The following is an 18,790-nucleotide window of genomic DNA, read 5'->3' on the forward strand; positions in this document are numbered from 1 at the left end:
CTCAATTTGCAATTATTCGGTCAATGTGCCTCCAATCCTATCATTCAGTTGTTACAGGCTCAGGTTCAGGTTTGGGCTGGGACAAAATGAACCAGCAGCAGCCTATCTAACACTGAACAAAGGGTGGTTTACTTAGTTACAGCCGAAAGGACACAGCACGCCTTCCTGGTCTCTGGGTGGGTCCTGCTAGGCCTGATCACAAGCCTGATGGAGGAGCTCCTCCTGTCCAAGCTTCTTCATTTAGGCCTCCAGGAAGTCAGTGGCTTGGGCCTTAGTCTCCTGGGCTGATTGAGTCTCCAGACTACTTTCAGTCCCTTTAAAGGAAAGCCCAGGCCAGCCTGTGTAAGGCAGGGCCTTTGGATTAATACCCCCATGAAAGTCAAAGACAGAAACAAGGGTCCAAACTAGACCAAGATATTCATCGTAGTAGAGCCAAGAACTGGGCCCGAGGTGGGTGTTTATCAGCTTCAGAGTAGCTGAAAACAAGGCTTGTGAATAGCATGGAATACTATGGTAGGGTAAGAAATGATCAGTCTGAGGAATTCAGAGAAATGTGAGATTTGTCTGCACTGATGCTGAGCAAAATCAGCAGAGCCAAAAGACAATGCACAATAGTTACATCAGGGAAAATGAAAAGGTCCCCCAAAGGAAGGTGGACTTTGAGTGAATGAAAAACTAACGATGTTCACAGAGAACAGATGATGAACTATAGCTCTTTCCTCATGGCGGAGAAGTAGGGACTACCAGGTCAGAATGCTGTATACAATGCTCTATGAGGTCACTGCCTGGCATGTTTTTTGCTTAATTGTTCATTGTAAGCCTCCCTAGGGAGGATTCAAGCTGGAGGAGTATGGGCAGGATCTGGGGACCTTACCCCAGAAATAGCTGTGATATAAAGACAAAATGCATCCCCCAAAGAGAATTTTGAATATATAATAACAATAACAATAGAAGAAACAAGTAGATCAGGAAGTAGTGCTATGGCAATAGGCACAACACGAAGAGTGGCTACAATCTGGCCTTAGACACTTAACACTTATTGGCTGTGTGACCCTGGGCAAGTCACTTAACCCCAATTGCCTCACCAAAAAAAAAAAAAAAAGAGTGGCTACAGGTTTGAAAGAAAGGTTTTTTGGAATGCTCCCAATCCCTCAAACAACAGGGAATGATTTGTGTCACAAGAGTCTCTGATTCTCAGGCTCCCTACACAGCCTGCAGTGCCCTGATATAATCCAGAAGCTTCACACACTACAGAGAAGAATAGGACAGAACATCTGTGAGATAAAGGAGTAGAAAAAGGTTGTGAATCGCAGGAGCCAGACTTACAATGCCATGCTTTTGTAACAGGTCAATGTCTTGAAACAATGATTCCTAAAGGCAATGAAGCAAAAAGGGGAGAATGTAGGTTATTCCTCTAACCAACTAGATTTCAGTCCTGCTAATCAAAATATTTAACATTATGTGTCATTTCCAAATGACTCCAATCAAATGACTCTATGGGCAGGTTAAGGGGATGACAAACAAGGTTTCTCCTCTGTTCCTTTTCTCAAGGGTGATCATAAAAGGAACACACACTCAAAATGCTACCCCTGTCCCACTGCCCTTTATTTCTTTTTCTTCCTTCCTTCTTTCTTTCCCCTTCTTTCTCCTTCCTTCCTTCTTTTCTTCCTTCTTTGCCTTCCCTCTCCTCCTTCCTTTCTTTTTTCTTCTTTCCTCCCTTCCTTCCCCTTCCCTCCTTTCTCCTTCCTTTGCTTCTCTCTCTTTCTTCTTTTCTTCCTCCCCCCTTTCTCGCCTCCCTCCCTTTCTTCCTTGCTTTTCTACCTTGGAAGAATTTCTACCAGCCAGGGACTCAGATGTTCCAAACTTGCCTCATCATCTTGGAATTCTTGTTCTTCCAGAACAATCTGGTCCTCCGTGGCTTTCATAGTAGGAGATTGGTAAGAGGTCAGTCAGTTCTAGAAAGAAATACAGTATTAGACAATAGACAGAGATCCAGACATGGTACTTGGTAAGAGTTTATAACTAAGATGGGGATAGAGGACTTTGTTCCAGGATTCAGAATTTGCAGAGTACCGAAAACATGGAGTCCTTTAGCAGAAGAAACAACAGAGCTTAGTACCTAGTTATGGAGAATAAAGAAAAAAAATTCCCATAGTTCACTTCTTATCCTCCCACAGCACTCCCAGGTAAGCTCCCCTCTGTCTCAGCTCACTGGTCTATATATATTTTGTTTCTTTTTTTTTTTAGTGAGGCAATTGGGGTGCAGTGACTTGCCCAGGGTCACACAGCTAGTAAGTGTTAAGTGTCTGAGTCTGGATTTGAACTCAGGTACTCCTGACTCCAGGGCCGGTACTCTATCCACTGTGCCACCTAGCTGCCCCTATATATACTTTGTAGATTCTGCTTCTTCCTTTTTTTGAAAATTGGGACATTTATCCATCTCTAGTCCTGGAGCAATTCTCTTGTTCCCAACAATCTGTCCAAATCAATGACTCAAGCAGAAAAAAACCCAAACCTCTGGATGTTGAAATATGTAAATTGTTTTTAAATTCTTAAAAAATTTAAAGAGAATTAAACCAAAATTTTAAAAAGAAAAATAATTTTGGAATTATGCACAAAATTTAATTTTAAAGAAAATATCAAAGAAATAGCTAACAACAAAAATCATTTTAAAAAACAAAGTCCTTTTTGTTTTCTCATCAGCATTCCTGACTAGCCTCAGCTCATTTCAAGCTTTAGTGTTCCAAACTCTGTTCTTGGAAGAGCCTTGTCACACTTTTGTAGTCATCCTGTTACTTGTCTTGTTTCATCTTCTGAACACGTCTGCAAAACAGAACTTGAGTTCCCTGTGTATCCATCTCATTCTTTAAATAACTCCTTTCTTTTCTTTCTCATCTGAAATGTTTCTCTTTTTTCTTCAGAATTCCATTCTTGAGTTTCCTATCCTTCTTGGGCCAATTTACCTCGTAGAATTTTAAGCCATAGGATCCTACCTGTTCTTCTTGTGACCCCACTGACATCTACTTTTCCTAAGTCTAGGGACCACATCAGACTATTCCTTCTTTTCTTTCCTTCTCTATACAAAATTCTAAAGTAGAGAGATTTCTTATCCACAAGGTTCCAATTCACTTCTACTTTAACAGCTGTATTTGTAAAGAACTTTAAATGCATTTTCTCATTTAATCCTGTGTCATAAACAATTCGGATAATTATTATTTGCATTTTACAAATGAGGAAAATGAGACCCCCCCCCCCAAATCCTAAGTGATCACACTGGTGGAACTGAGATTTGGGTCCAAAGTCTTTTGACGCTAAGGCCACTTTCTTTTATGTCACAGGAATTCATTCCTTCTGGTTGGTAAAAATATGGTCCAGAATCACAGTTTCCTCCATTGCTTTCTTCCCTTTTTGAAGAATGAAATAATTGTTAATGCAAGTTAAGAATTTAACAACTGATTTTTTTTTAGCATAGGAGGGCACTTGGGCAGATGTCTGGGGAACTGAAGTCCCTCATCACCACTGGATCCTACCAAGCCAGATTTGTGATCTGCTTCTTAAAATTCTCATCTCTCATCTTCTTTCCAGGAGGTCTACAGTCTACACTTATCAAAATATTCCTTCTTTTTCTTCCATTAATCTTTACCCAAGTGTTCTTCCATCACTGTTTCCCCTTTGGGGTTCTGAGTTTCATTGTATAAGCACAGCTTCTTAATATACTACCTCCCTGCCTCTTAAGATAGTCACTCCTGTTGAGGTATCGCTATTCCCAACCCTACTCCAGCCATGAGCACCATTCCCCCAAATCTTGGGAATCCTTAGGAAGCAAATTTTGCCTCCTTGCTTTTAGAATTTCTAGGTTATCTTCTGTTCCCCGCACTTTGTGCATCTGTGTATAGACATCTAAGGTTTGGTTTTTATTGCTGGTTTACTTCTTGGATATTGTCTCTTGCGAATATCTGGGCCTCTTGAGTTATTATTCTTCTCCATCATCTCTTACTTCCTACAGCATCTGATTTGGCAGTTAGATGTAGGTAATCTGCTCCCCTCCCTTTTCAGTTGAAAGCTCTTGAAAAAAAAAATCAAAACAGATTTGCAAGCTTCAGGCAAATGGAGCTTTATCAGCCCTTGTTAGGCTCACTCTATCCCTGGCTAAGAGCCTCTCATACCTCTATTTTAAGACACAGCCAACAATCTAAGTCTCATTCCAGGATACACCATCTTCTGAACCAGTTGTTCAGTTTCAAAATCTGCCTTCCCCCTTCTGAATTCCCGACTTTCAATTGGCAGCAGCGAAGAAACCACCACCTGTGTCCCTAAGGTAGGCATCCCCCTTCCCAGAACCGAATGCTTTCGAAGTCCCTCCATTTGTCCTGACATGCACCAGATATGAATGGTAGTCACCGGATGTGACAGGGTTCAGATCCTAGACAATGCCCTGAAAAGAGTAAACCTTCCCAGTGATATAATAAGGAGCCGTCCCAGAACCCCACGGCAGGGAGCCACCAACCTCTGCACTGGTCTTTTTTCTTCTCCCTTACTCTGATCCCTCTCTCCTGATGCCACCTATAGAATCATTCCTTCGTGCTAGAGGAGCTTTTTCCTCCTGAGACACTGTCTCCTCCACACCCCTCGAGGAAAGAACCCAGCATCTATTCATTGTTGCTGTTCAGTCATTTCATCATGTCTGACTCTACACTACCCCATTCAGGGTTTTCGGTTCCTTCTCCGCCACATTCTACAGATGAGAAAACTGAGGCAAACTGTGGTAAGTGATTGCCCAGGGTCACACAGCTACTAAGTGTCTGAAGTCACATTTGAACTCAGGTCTTCTGACTGCAGGCCCAGCATTCTATGCACTGTGGCGCCACCTAGCGGCCACCACCTATTTGTTATCTGGTGCCAAATGTTTCCTTTCCCCTCTGGGTTACATCCCTATGTCCTCCAACTTCCATAGACAAGTCATGATCCTCCTCTCGTTCTTTGTAGCCTGAAACACTTCTCCCATTCTTTTTTTTTTTTTTTACGGGGCAATGAGGGTTAAGTGACTTGCCCAGGGTCACACAGCTAGTACGTGTCAAGTGTCTGAGGTTGAATTTGAACTCAGGCCCTCCTGAATCCAGGGCCGGTGCTTTATCCACTTCACCTCCTAGCTACCACACCCCCCACCTTCTATTTAAAGCCTTTCCAAACCTCCCCAGGTGTCAGATCTCCCAGCACCTCTGCCAGTCTGTCTCCTCATCTGTAAAATGGAGATAGAATACCTTCCACAGAGGGATGTGGTAGGGATCAAGTGAGAGACCAAGTAAAGCCCTTTACAAACCTTAAAGTTCCATGTAAAGACTAACTATGATCTGTAGGCTTTTTGGCCTTTTAAAAAGTTTTGTTAAAAGACAATCAGGGGGGCAGCTATATGGCACAGTGGTTAAAGCACCAGCCCTGGATTCAGGAGGACCTGAGTTCAAATCTGGCCTTAGACACTTGACACTAACTAGCTGTGTGACCCTGGGCAAGTCACTTAACCCCCATTGCCTAAAAAAAAAAAAGAAAAGAAAATCAGGGGCAGCTAGGTGGCACAGTGGATAGAGCACCGGCCCTAGAGTTGGGAGGACCTGAGTTCAAAGCCGGCCTCAAACACTTGACACTTACTAGCTGTGTGACCCTGGGCAAGTCACTTAACCCCATTTGCCTCACCAAAAAACAAACACATTCCCCCACCTGAATTTCTCATCATCTATCTGTAAAATAGGGTTAATAAGGCACCTACCCCTGGCTGTGATGAGGCTCAAATAAGATAGTGTATTCGAAAGTATTTGCTATTATTGTGAATCCCACATACGAAGTAGCCAGAGGAGAGGCCGCAGTGGGCAGAGGAGGAAGACTCAAATTCAAATCCTTGTCTCAGTGGCTTATTAGCGGTCACTTCGCCTCGGCCTGCCTCAGTTTACCCATCTGTAGCCCCGGGCAGTCTGTCCTCAGCCTTTCTAGCCCCAGGGCCGCCCGTGAGCTGAACTTCAGGTGGGGCCCCTCGGGCTCCGCCCTCCCGGGGGTCTCAGGGGTCGGTAGGAGGGGGGCCTTGGGGAGTGTCGCGGGGCCCCTGCTGGGAACGCCATTGTGTTTGGCACGCTTTAAGGGGTGGCTCGTTTTAAGGGGGCTTTGCCAGTGAGGGAGGGGCCCCTCACCCCATTTTACAGAGGGTGCACACTGAGGCAGACAGCGCCCAGGGTCCCGAACTCAGGACCGACGCCCCCTGGGGGCCGCCCCGGGGAGGGCGGGGCCCCTCCCCCATTCCTCCCCCATCTCTCCCTCCCAGGCCCGGGTTCCACCTCAGCCCTTCCCCGCCCCCCTCCGCCCCCGCCTCAGTTTCTCAGTCCGCGACGCGCTTGAGGCTCCTGGGTCTGCGCCCCGGCCCCCCGCCCCCTCCCGGCCCCCCCAGACTCCCCCAGGCCCACCCCAGGCCGCGGAGGCACCACAGGCTGCGGCAGGCGACGGAGCAGCGGCGCCAGGAGGAGGAGAAGGCGGGGCAGAACGGGAGGGGCGGGGCCACCAAAGGCCACGGGGGAGGGGCCAGGAAGGGGCGGGGCGAGTAAATGGGCGCTGAGGGAGGAGGGGAATGACGGAGAGGAGCGAAGAGGGCCGAAGTGGGGATGCCGAGTGGAGGGCTACATCTTAGTGGGGGTGCCGAGGGGGAAGGGATCTGGGTCAAGAGGATGAAGTCCTGCTCGGGTGCTTTGGGGAAGAGGGTCAGCCCACCCCAGGAGAGGGGGGCTGGGGTGCCCTGCGGAGGGGGGGGGCTGAAATGAGGAAGGGGTGACGGGGAGGGTGCCGCAGTTCGAGTTTAGTCCCCTGGAGTCCTCCCTCGCTCATCCTCAGCTTCACAATCTTGGGCTCCCCATTCCTCCGCTCCTCCCTGATCTGGTGAATCCATCACCTCCTAGCCCCCTCTCCTGGATAACTGAGACACCCTGAAGTTGTACTGCACGGTGGAGTCCCCTTTTCCCCCTTCAAACCAGAAGATCCAAAGAGTCGAAAAAGGGAATATTTGGGGGTGACCACACCCTTCCCAAGAACCAGGGGCTTCGTACATCTGAACGGGAGCATCAGCAGGGGGCCTTGACTGTGGATGCCAATCCTTGCAAATGCTTTGGCAAGTCGGGGACAAGGCCACCCTTTTTCTCTTCAGCGTTTGTCATTTGGATGGAATAAATAACGGAAAACCCACAACAGCGTCTGCTATTTTACAAGGAATTTTATTCAGGTGGATCTTTCAAATGATCTGTCAGAGTGATTCAAAACATGTCCTGTCCCCAATCGATAGTTTATCTTTAAAACGTCCCATCTGTGAGCAAATGACTGTGTCACAAACACCTCGATTTACAAAGCATGGAAGTCAGAGTTAACTTTCACCCAGCATCTCTCACCTGAAATAATTCTGGTCAGTTCTGGTCAACATTACAAAGGATAAGTCAACGATGTCTGAGAGAGCTGTCCTAAAGATGAGCTCAGAAAATACAGCCTGTGAAACTTGTTGGTGTCTCACCTTGGCCTTCCCTCATAAAACCCTACTCTTCCTCTGCACAGTGATCTACAGGCCCTTGACCCCCAGTTCTATCCCTTCTCTCCCAAACTAGCCACTCTCCTCCCCATCTTGACCTCTTGGTGAATCAATTCAACTCTCTGAAGTCATTTCTGGAATGGCTTGCCCCCTTATCAGATTGCCCACTGCTCCCAGCCAAGCCTCCGCCTTGGATTTCCCTTCCAGAAATGGCAGGGGAGGGCCACATGGAGTGAAACGTGGCCAGGGGCTGCCAGAATGATTGAGTGGACCCAGTGAGGCAGCTACCAATCAGGAGCACTCCCTAATAAGTTCCAGAGATAAAAGGGTTAAAACCTCCAGGGAATGTTCTTTAATTCAAGGTAGCAGAGTGATTATCAGGTGGGGCAAAATAAGCCATTGACAAAGCAAATAATATGCTTAATTATTATAAACCCACATAATTGGAACGGGGCTCATAGAAGTCCAGAACTAAGCTGCTCTCCTGGGCAGCAGATGAGATTCTACAGACTTTTCTGGGACTGTTTGATTTGGGGACCAGCACTAGCAGCCAACTTCTCAGCAGAGACTTTACCAGCATCCTGTGCTTCTGGAGTTCTCTAGAATTGGGTGCTGAAGTTGAGAAAAGGGATAGAGATAGATGAATCTTTTTTTTAATATCATAAAATGGTATTAATTAAAACCAAAAGCAAGCTTCATATACACTGAGGAACCATTAGCTTTTCCAGTGACTACAAGGGCACAGCAATCATGCCCACTCTCCTTGCTATTATTTGGTATAGTTCTAAAAATGCTAGCAATATGACCTTGTATTAAATTCATCTGCTGACATGTTGCACCCCTACCAGGGGAGTAATGGGGAAAAGGAGAGCTGTGAAAAGGACTATCTGAGGAGGAGCATTAAAGGAAGTGATTTTTCCTCTTTCCTTCTCCCAGTAACAGAAAACTGTGACTTCGAGAAGTCCACAGAAGCTGTGCTTGTTTGGGAAAGTTGGGGCAGGCATTTCTCTGCCTCCAGTTCCTGGCTTCCTCCTTCTATATTTGTTTCTGGCTGAACACAGGTCAGAATACTGTCTTAAAAATAGAGCAAACGGGGCAGCTAGGTGGCACAGTGGATAGAGCACTGGTCCTGGATTCAGGAGGACCTGAGTTCAAATGTGGCCTCAGACACTTGATACTTACTAGCTGTGTGACCCTGGGCAAGTCACTTAACCCTTGTTGCCCCACCAAAAAAGAAAAGAATAGAACAAATGTAAGAGGATCAGGGTTCAAATCCTGGACAAAACCCCCATGATATCATCTAAATCCCAGATCCCCCTCCTCAAGAACCCTAGTTTCCCATGAACCCAGGTGTCTAATCCTGGGAATGGGCCTGAAAGGGAATAATGGTATTTCTCTTTGCTTTTTTGCCTTCACCTGGAATTTATTCAGGCTCTCCAAAAGAACCTTATTTATGGCTTGTGTCTAGGGCAACTATATACACAGTCTAAGCAACTCATAGTAACATCTTGGAGGGGCAGGAAGAGGAAACAGAGCTCTCTTGATTTTCTGAGGATTTCTTTACATTACGTTCATATTGTTTTTCTTTTACTTAATCTCACACACTTATTGTTTTGAGGTGCTATGGGAGAATGGAACTTACACATGGCCTCTCACTCAACCATCTTACAGTATGATTTAATACAATTTAAAAGCCTTTGCATGAACAAAATCAATGCAGCTGGAATGCAAAGAAAAGTTATGGATGAGGGGGCAAACATTTTTGATAAGTTTAACAATCAAAACTTATAGGGATTACAATTTACATGATTAAAAATTGTTTCCTGAAAGACAAGTAGTTAAAGAATATGAAATTTTCAAAAGAAAAAGTACATAAAATATTAAACACTGGAATAAATGTTAAAATTTACACATAATAGTAATAATGATGATAGAAATGCAAATTAAAACAAGAGATTACCCCAAAATGTCATGAAGGATAAAGGATGGGAAAGGTCCATGCTGGAGGAGCCGTGGGGAAGATAGTCATACTTTGAGCCACCATTGTTAGCACCATGAATTGGTCCGACCTTATGGAAAATACTTGAGAATCATTCACAAAAATTCAACTCAATAAGCATTTATTAAAAATACATATACATGCAAGACATTTTACCAGGCTGAGGGTTCAGAGACAAAAACAAGGCAGTCCCTGCCCTCCCAGAGCTCACAATCTTAAGGAGGGAGATAAGAGATTAGGGAAGATTTCTCCTAGGAGGGAGAATACCCTAGGGAAGGGTAAGTACTCTAAGAGCAAGGAGGAGATGTGGAATGTCCGGAAGTGGGATGTGGAATATTACATTTAGAGAATAGTTAAAAATCCAATTTGGTGAAAACATAAGTGAAAAGGAGGTATATGGAAACAAGGATGGAAAGGGGAATAGCTGTTGGATGGTGTAAGGCCTTAAATGCACACTTAAGAGTCTGTACCTTATCCTGGGCAGGCCAAGCCAGATGGGGGCTTTGGAGCAGGGGAGTGACCGAGATCCAGCTGTGTCTTGGGAAGATTATTCCGACAGCTGTGTGAAGGAGGAGCTGGAGAGGGCAGAGAGCCTGCAATAACCCAGGTAAGAGATGTGAAGGGCTGGAGCCCCAGTGGGCAGGAAGGGGGGGGGGCGATGAGTTTAAGCAGTTGCTCCTGGAAATCGGGCAGTGTGAGGGAGGGGATGTGCAGGACACCAGCATGAGGGGAAAAAAGGGAGAGGTGATGAACTCCTTCCTGGAGGAGATGGGAGGGGATGGGACCAAGGGCACAGGAACAGAGGGATGGCTTTTGGCGAGAAGGGCCACCACTTCCTCAGAGGTGTGAGCGCTGGTGGAGAGGATGGGTGAGAACATTCTGGGTTCTGAGGTCCAGAGTGGGAAGAAGAGGGAACTGGCTTCTATTACCCCCACATGGTAGGGGAGAGGACACCTGTTGAGACGAGAGTTGGAGGCAGCTGGGAGGCCTGAAGACAGTTATGGGGAGTTTGGGAGAGTCAATGAAGGAAGACCACATGTTCTTCTGGGCGGCCCAGAAGGCCCAGTTGAGACTGGATGGCTTAGATCTGTGTCTCCCTTCTAGAATGTTCAGGTCAGGACGGTGGATGCTGGGGGTGGCCCAGGGCTGAGACCTGGCACACCCCTGGTGGCAGCAGCAAAACTGGGCAAGGGAAGCCAGCACAGAGAATAGCACAGAGCTGTTGGTCAGTTATGGGGCCAAGACTGATGACAGGAAGGGGGCAGTGAGGTGGAAAGGGGGAAGCTAGGTGGCACAGTGGATAAAGGATTCAGGAGGACCTGAGTTCAAATCTGGCCTCAGACACTTGACACTTACTAGCTGTGTGACCCTGGGCAAGTCACTTAACCCTCGTTGCCCCACCAAAAAAAAAAAAAAAGAGTGATGACAGGAAAAGGAGTGCAGAGCAGGGCTAATGGACTTTGGAAACAGGGAGGGACAGAGACACTAGAGGTTGCAATGAGGATGAAGAACAGGTTTAGGAGCGAGGCAGAGGAAAGAGATGGAAGAATGGGAAATTCTAAAGAGAGAATTTCAGAGATGAGAACGATGCAGGGAGCAAGTTCTTTCTGCAGGATGATGTTTATCCTGGGAGCGGCTGAGGGAGAGGGGAGCAGAGGCCTATGGAAGGTAACAGCAGTGTTCATACCATTTAATGCAGAGATCCCGCCATGAAGGTGTGTACCCCAAGGCAAAAACTGATTTTTAAAAAAGGATTAATTGGGAAGGAGAGAGGACAGAGGGGCAGCTAGGTGGCACAGTGGATAAAGCACTGGCCCTGGAGTCAGGAGGACCTGCTCTCAAATACAGCCTCAGACATTTGATACTTACTAGATGTGTGACCCTGGGCAAGTCACTTAACCCTGATTAGCTCACTCCAAAAAAAAAAAGGTCACTGCAACAGTCCAGGACAGAGGTAACAAAGGTCTGAACAATTCAACAGGATGTGGTTGGATGTGAGGGAGAGAGGAACGCCCAAGACAGCCCAGGATGGCCAGGAGTATGGTCTCTCAATAGAAATCAGGAAGTTTAGAAAGGAAAGGATGGGTTTGAGAAGGAAGATAATAAGTTCTCTTTCAAATCTATTGCATTTAAAATAAAACTTCAACACGAGCCCTGAGCTCACCAACTCAGAACACACTGGAGCTGGAGCGCCTCTCTCATCTGGAATTCTTCCCAAGTTCACAAAGCCTCCACCCCAGCACTCAGCCTCTGGGGGCCTCCGTTTGCCACAGCCTCCACGGCCCTGGATGGGGCCCAACTTTAATGTGCACGGCTCAAGGAACTGTGAAGGGTTAGGAACTTGAACTCACGGTCCCAGCCTAACTTTTCATTCTCAGCAGGGGGACTGTGTGCGCAGCCCTGCAGTGTAGTTCATCCCCTTTAAAGATTTTTCCAAATTGATCAGAAAGTTCCTCCTGAGGAACTGGTGGGGGGATGAAATACTGATTCATCTTCTTCTTTTCTAATGCATTTGCACTGATGTCTCTCACTTTCCTGGGGTGATGACAAAAAAAAAAATCAAAACTGAATCAATCATCTATTCATGGGATTAGGGAGAGCTTTATCTTAATTTGCAATCATGTAAATGGCTCTCTCCTGAGAGAGGGGCCAGCACATGGACCTGCAGGATGAGGCTAAGCACAGACTTGTTGGACTTCACTGGATTAGGCTGAATTCCCATAGTGCTCTAGATGAACAAGTGCTCCTGCCAGCCTGCCCCTCCAATTAGAGGGGAAGCACCTGCAAGTCGGCCCAGGATTTGTTCAAATTTTATGTTGTCAGGGCCAGGAGCGATGCCCTATACTTAGTAAACAGTGACTGAAGCAACCTCACGTGTCTTTCTCTACCTCCAAACCTGCTCGGGTTTTCTCCTCTCGATTCCTCCCACTTTGTAGCGCCCAAGGAGGACGGCCCCTCTGTACTTGTACTGCCAACCAGGCCCCAGCCGGTCCTGTCCATTTCCCCTCCATGATGCTCCTCCTCCCTTCTCCTGATGCCCGCCCTGCCACCCGGGCATCCCTGCGAGGCTTCCTGCCTACCCTCTCTCCCACTGAGCCACCCTTTAGTCAGTCACTGTGGCCCTTCCAGCTGTGGGTCAGGGGCCCCTCCCTTTGTCCCTCTCACCCCCACATACTCTCATAAGCCCTCACACACAAGGACCGAGGCTTAGGGCACTTGCCCCTGGCCCGGTGCCCCTCACCCAGAAGGCACTGAAGAAGTGTTTCTTCAGTGAATGACAGGCATACAGTGTGCCACCTGGGACTGCCTGCTGGAGATTTCTAGTTTAACCAGGTCTTTCTGACCTTGGCCCAAATAAGGGATTCTAATGGGGGGAATATTGAGTCCTCTGGCAGCTTCTAGGATGACCACTGGCTGAAGGCGAGCCGGTCAGCGCCCCCTCAATCAAGCTAAAGGACCCCAGAGCTGGAGGAGATGGAGATCTAGTGTGATCCCTTCCATTTTAGAGGCAGAGAAACTGAGGCCAGAGAGGGGAGCCACCCTGTCAGGCTGCAGGGAGGTGGGGAGGGCAGCCTCGGGGGAGTGACCCCTCCCCTCCCCGCCCCACCCCACTGGGAGCTGCTCCTGGGTACCTGATGAATTCGGCCTGCAGGTCCTTCTGGCTCTGTTCAAACACCTTCCACTCCTTCCAATGCATCTTGCGCAGACACTTGGTGTCCTTGCTCAGTTTCTTCATGTTAGCCCTCACCTGCCGGATCACGTCTCTATACGTGGCTGTGCCCTCCGTGGTTGTGATCATGAAGGAAAACACACAACTGCTCGAGCCACCACTACCTTTGCCCCAGGGGAGGACAAAGGCCTGGTAAGCACGCGCACGAGTGCAAGAGAAGCCCTAGCAGAGGGCAGAGGCCCAGCGGGCAGCATTCCTGCCGCTGACCCAGGCCCACCCCCCTTCTTGAGCCACTTCCCCTCAGAAGCAGCTAACAAACATCTCTACCAGGCCCACCATGTGCCAGGCACCGTGCCAAGAGCTCAGAGCTATTGAGTCTTGGGCTAGTGGGAGGGAAAGGACCCTTTGGACTGTGAGGTGCCAGGCAATGGGGTCATGCTGTCATCACCGAAGCTCTCCCTACTGCTGGCTACTTATCAGGGTCTGGTGGATGAGGAGACCACTCCCTTGGTTTTCCTCCTTTAGCTTAGCATCCCATTCCCTGCCTCCATCCCTAGCCTAGGGGGCTGTACACACATAGTAGGTGCTTCATAAATGCTTTGGATTGGCCTGTGGCAGCTCCAGGCCGCAGGGGCGTGTCCTGTCCACGTCAGCACAGCTACCAGGTTCTCCCCACCTAGGTCCTGCCTCCACAGGGGTCGGGACCCCAGTGTCCCCAGTGGGTGAGCGGGGAGGCAGAATCAGACTGAGAGCAGTAACTATGCTGAGAGGCGATAAGGATATGGCATAGTCTTGGTCATGTCATGGCGGACCATGAAGATGTCCTGGCCGGCCTGGAGATAAGAATTGTGCTGCTGCAGGTAATGGACAATCAAGGGGCTGTTGCCAGTGATGCTGAACAGGTTTTTCGAGAATTCAGGTCCCTTGCAGGCTGGGTGCGACTGAGGAAGGAAAGGGGACACCGTGAGTGCAGCCAAGGATGATTCTGCCCCTACCACAAGCACCCCCCACCACGACTGTCATGGTCACCGAGGAGCCAGAGGAGCAGGAACCAGCCCCGCCTTAGTTGGCTCTGACTCCCCCCAGGACCACAAACACCAGGCCAGGGTGGTCACTGGGCACTGAGGCCCTGGTGCTGGCCTCGGTTCTTCCCCAGGAAGCCCAGACTGCCTGGTCCAGAGCTGTGGGGTGGGAGGCGGGGCACTTGCTGCCAAGCACCATGCGAGGCACTTTGGTGACTCCTGGAGCACTAAGGGTCCACTCCCCTCACTCTCCAAGTGAGCAAACTGAAGCTCAGGCAGCTTTGTGGCTCACCCTGCATCTCCCAGCCCGCACAGCTCTGGCCCTGTATGGGGGTGCTATTATTATCCCCATTTTACAGATGAAGAAGCTGGCAAAGAGACACCAAGTGACTTGCCCAGGGTCACACAGCTGCTAAGTGTCTGAGGCAGGATTTGAACTCAGGGTCTCCTTACTCCAAGGTCTGTGTTCTATTCACTGCACCACTTGGCCAGATATCAATTCGTAGAGAGTCTAATGGATTTTCTCTTTTGTATAACAAGATCCCATGGAACCAGTCCCTTGGGTCACTAAAACAATAACCAGAGGCCTCCATTGGTCCATTCACTCACCTCGTTCTGAGCTGACCTCTCCAACATCCTCATCTCTGTGATCTCCCTGACCTTCTTGGAGGCTTGTCTTTGGCTCTTTGAGCGGGGCTCGGACTTTGAGATTTGCATCGCAATCTTCTGCCTGTTGTTGCCTGTGAATGGAAAGAAATGTGTCTTCACTGAGGATCTGCAGTGAATGCAGAGGAAGCCCTGGGCACCTGCTTGCAGCTGCTGCCATACCCCACATGGCTGCTGCCAATGCTGAGGCTGCTGGGGAAGGCAGGGGGCAGAAAGAGAATGTGATCCTACCCTGCCCTAAAACCTCGGGGACAGCCGCCCCTGCCAACACCCCCCCAAGAAACAAGGCCACACCTCAGAGGAGGCCAGCAAAGAGAGGCTCAAATGGCCACGGGATGGGAGGAAGGATGGTTAGAGGCATGCACAGAGAATGAGCGGCAGCTTTCTGTATCTAAAGAGCAGACTGGTGAGGTAGAGGACCATGGGCAGATTCACCAAGTTCCAGCAGGCCTCAGCTAGGGAGGCTCCTCTGAAACTTGAGGAAGGCTCATTGATCTATTTGTTCATCCATCCATCCACCCATCAGTCCACCCGTCCACCCACCCATCCATCTGTCAGTCCATCCACCTGTCCACCCATCTGTCCATCTACCCAACCATCCGTCCATCTATCTGTCCACCTGTCTGTCCATCCACCTATCTGTCCACCCACCCACCCATCCATCCATCCATCCATCCAATGTATCACACATTTACAAGGCATCACCTGTGTGTACAGCACTGAACTAGATGCTTTTGGAGATTCAAAAATATATATAACTGCTGCCCTAAAGGGGCTTACAATTCAGTTGGGAAGACAAGGCACACACACAAAAAGTTCAGTAACACAAGAAACCCTCCCCCCCCCACCACAGTAGATACCCCAAGTTTCTGTCCTAGACCCCTTCTCTGCACTTTCCTGTCCCCATGTCTTTAGGGATTTCTGCTCCCTGACCACCCACATTCCCCTCCTCTTCCTCCCATTGGCCCTTCCTTGGAGTCCCCTCAGGTGACCAGGAGCCCTCGGGACTCCAACCCAGCCATGCTGAAGTCCCCATCCCCAGCCATACCAGTTCTTTCTAAGCCCTTTGTAGCCCCCACTTTCCCTCCCAACTAGACTGGAAGCTCTTTTCTTAAATGGTCTCAAATGAGATCTCATGTTACCTTGCTCACCTCTACTGCCTTGAGTGTGGGCTCACAAAGTGACCAGTGGGGAGACGGTGTGACCCAAGAGCAGGCAGCTCCTCAGGAAGGCTTGGGGGACAGGGGGAGGGGGCGAGAGAACCTCCAAGCCCTGAGGGGCCCACACCCAGCTAGTCCTCTCACCAGAAAACTTCTCTTTGCCTCTCATTAACTCTTCTCTCCGGAATCTGACCGGCTCCAGTTCAAAGTAGTTCCAGTGGACATAGCTCTTTGGGCTTGGGAATGTGCCTGAGAGGGAGAGAGGAAGATGGCAAAGGAGCAGATCGGCTTTCTTCAGGAAGCACGAGGAGGCCAGCTTGGGAGAGGGGGCCAACCCTCCTAGACCACCTAGGTCCAGCTCCTGGCTCTGGGCTGACCACCTGGGAGACCCAGGAAAAATCACTTTCCTTTTAGGAGCCAGTTTTCCAATCTGTCAAATGGGGACAATGCTACCAGCAATCCCCTAGTTCAGGAGCCGTCATGATGTGAGGGGTGCAGTGGAATACTCTCTAGATTGCAAGATAGAAGAGGTCAATGCAAGGTCACCAGCCCCAGCCCCGGGAGACAGAGAAGGAGCAGGCTTCCAACCTCTTGGCAGAGTGGAGGCAGACCAGGGGTACAGAATGAGACATGTTTTCTGATACAGCCAATGGGATCATTCGTTGTGTTTGACCAGAATCCTCACAAGGGGGCTTTTAATTTGGGGAGGTAGGGGGTAGGGAGGTCAGTGGTGTTGGGAGAATGGCTGGGCAGTGACAGAGACACAAAAAAGGGGAAAGAAATAAGCAATAAAACATTTAAAAGAAATAAAAAGGGGAAGGAGAGGGCCTCCCAAGCGGGACTGACCAAGTAGGAATTACCACATGCAATTCAACATTTGCTTTAAAAAGTTCTATGCAACAGACATCAACATTTTATGTCCAATCTTTTTCTGTTCTTTATATGTGGAAAATGTTGGTGTCTGTTGCCATTTCTTTTCCTCTGTGAATGAGGAAAGGCCTGGCCTGGGGCCACCTTGCCTTGGTAAGTCAGTCTACGTTGTGAGCCTCAGTCATTACTCCTATAAAATGGGGATAATAACCCCTTCTTAGTCTCTGCAGCTGGGCCATCTTGGGGAATTAAGTGAAATGATGGGAAGGCAGCAGTGGTTGTCCCCCAGGGACCCCTGACTTCTTCTTGCTCATGGCACAGGATTCTCTGCTGTGAGGATTTGTTCATGTTTGGGTTGGCGGAAACAGTGGGAAAGTAAGGGGCAGTCATTTCTGTGGAATTCTGGGTGAGTTCAAGATCCGACATGTTTTCAGCTTGGGGCATACCATACCGTTCCTGCTTGGCAAGAACATTTTACCCTAAATAAAACTATTTAGAAATTTCCTTTTATGTACAATCATATAACCTCCAAAATATCAAGGTGCATTGTACGCCAGTCCTGACGCCCTCTGTGCAGAGTGCCCGTACGATGTCTGATCTCGTCATTAACCTAAGCTAGCCTCTGCCTTGTTGGGCGGGGGCCGTGAAGAATGGGCCCAGCCAGCTCAAAGCCAAGGTCTGAAGCTCCTGGAGGTAAGGAGCCCTGGGAATGTGCCAATTTCTAGAAAGGAATTCTCCGGATGTGAAGCGGGTGAGAGAGGAGCCTATTAGGGAGGGTTAGGAAAGAGCATCTTTCTTGTGATGGGCCCAAATCAACTTACCAGGGGAGGATGGGCAGGAAGCCTCGTCACAGTCCAGCCAAAGCACAGAGATTCAGACAGAATTCATAGGGACGTTCATCCCGCCGCCCCCCCCCACCCCAGCTGGAGAGAAACAGAATTTCTCACCTCCAATCCACTGAGTCATCGTGTTACAGATGGAAGATTTGAATTCGTGATTGTCAAACCACGACTGTGGGAAGCAGGTGCAGAAGCTGGTGTACAGGGTTTGACTCAGAAGGGAGGAGAAGCTCTGAGGGTCAGAAAGAGACAGAGAGGAGTCCATGACAATCCTCCCCCCACCCCCCCCCAAGCCCCTGAGCCCGGGGAAGGCTGGACTTGGCTGAAAACCAGGCAGGGGCAAGTTTCCTTTGCTTCTTCCTTGGACAGAGAATCCGAGCTGAGCTTCTCTAACAATCTGCTTCTTCCCAGTTAACTCTCAGCTGCTCTGTTCCCAACAGCCTCAGGAGAGGCTGGGAGAGCGTTGCCACAAATTCCTTCAGCCACAGAAGACCTCAGGGCCTGGAACAGACTGGCAAACACACGAGTATCCCGCCCCCCCCCCCCCAAAGACAAACAGCTTCTTCCAAGGCTGCCCTCAGCGTCATCACTGGCACCTGCACCAGGCAGACCACCCACGCTGAGATAACAACTACTTTCAAGGTTATGGAATGTGCTTCTTCCTTAGGCTAAGTCTGATACGGCACAGTGGGAGCTACTTGTAGCGAGACAACTGGGGGTGCCCAGGTGGTGCCAAGGCTGAGCTGCCCGGATGCAGGAAATAATCCACAAACTCAGCTATGTCTGCTCTCAGCCAATCAGCTCTTCCAAAGCCTCCAAGACCAAAGTGGATGTAAGAACCTGCAGGCAATTGACATCTGAAGGCAGGTTTTTCTCTTTATAAATGAGAACAACCTGGCTTCAAACTGAACCCTGCTGAAGGTGTCGTGACTCCCAAGATTCCCAGCTACCCGCTCTCCCTAGTCATGAGATCCCCCAAGAGACAGGACCCTCCCGGGGCCAGCAGGGACAC

At 49.0% G+C, this 18,790-nt stretch overlaps 2 protein-coding genes across 8 annotated transcripts in view; both read right to left on the reverse strand.

Moving 5' to 3' along the window:
* The window catches only part of DMC1 (DNA meiotic recombinase 1), a 45,797-nt gene extending 39,277 nt beyond the window's left edge, over nt 1-6,520 (reverse strand). The window contains exons 1-3 of one of the 2 annotated variants that reach the window (XM_043965235.1): nt 6,450-6,520; nt 1,869-1,955; nt 1,327-1,371 (exon numbers count right to left, since the gene is read on the reverse strand). In XM_043965235.1, the coding sequence (XP_043821170.1) occupies nt 1,327-1,371; nt 1,869-1,925 (102 nt within the window). In that variant the 5' untranslated portion in view covers nt 1,926-1,955; nt 6,450-6,520. Of the gene's footprint in view, nt 1-1,326; nt 1,372-1,868; nt 1,956-5,764; nt 5,846-6,449 lie in introns of those variants that run through there. The other variant, XM_043965236.1, reaches the window with a different exon arrangement.
* Nucleotides 6,521-7,248: 728 nt separating this feature from the next.
* The window catches only part of FAM227A (family with sequence similarity 227 member A), a 34,827-nt gene continuing 23,285 nt past the window's right edge, over nt 7,249-18,790 (reverse strand). For 5 of the 6 annotated variants that reach the window (XM_043965325.1, XM_043965326.1, XM_043965329.1 and 2 more), the window contains 6 exons: nt 17,887-18,010; nt 16,214-16,318; nt 14,853-14,983; nt 14,005-14,162; nt 13,184-13,336; nt 7,249-12,086 (listed from right to left, as the gene is read on the reverse strand). In XM_043965325.1, coding sequence (XP_043821260.1) covers nt 11,912-12,086; nt 13,184-13,336; nt 14,005-14,162; nt 14,853-14,983; nt 16,214-16,318; nt 17,887-18,010 — 846 coding nt within the window. In that variant the 3' untranslated portion in view covers nt 7,249-11,911. The remainder of the gene's footprint in view (nt 12,087-13,183; nt 13,337-14,004; nt 14,163-14,852; nt 14,984-16,213; nt 16,319-17,886; nt 18,011-18,790) is intronic. The other variant, XR_006353171.1, reaches the window with a different exon arrangement.

This window comes from Dromiciops gliroides, chromosome 5, assembly GCF_019393635.1.
Source record: "Dromiciops gliroides isolate mDroGli1 chromosome 5, mDroGli1.pri, whole genome shotgun sequence".
In the NCBI taxonomy this organism is placed as follows: Eukaryota; Metazoa; Chordata; class Mammalia; order Microbiotheria; family Microbiotheriidae; genus Dromiciops; species Dromiciops gliroides.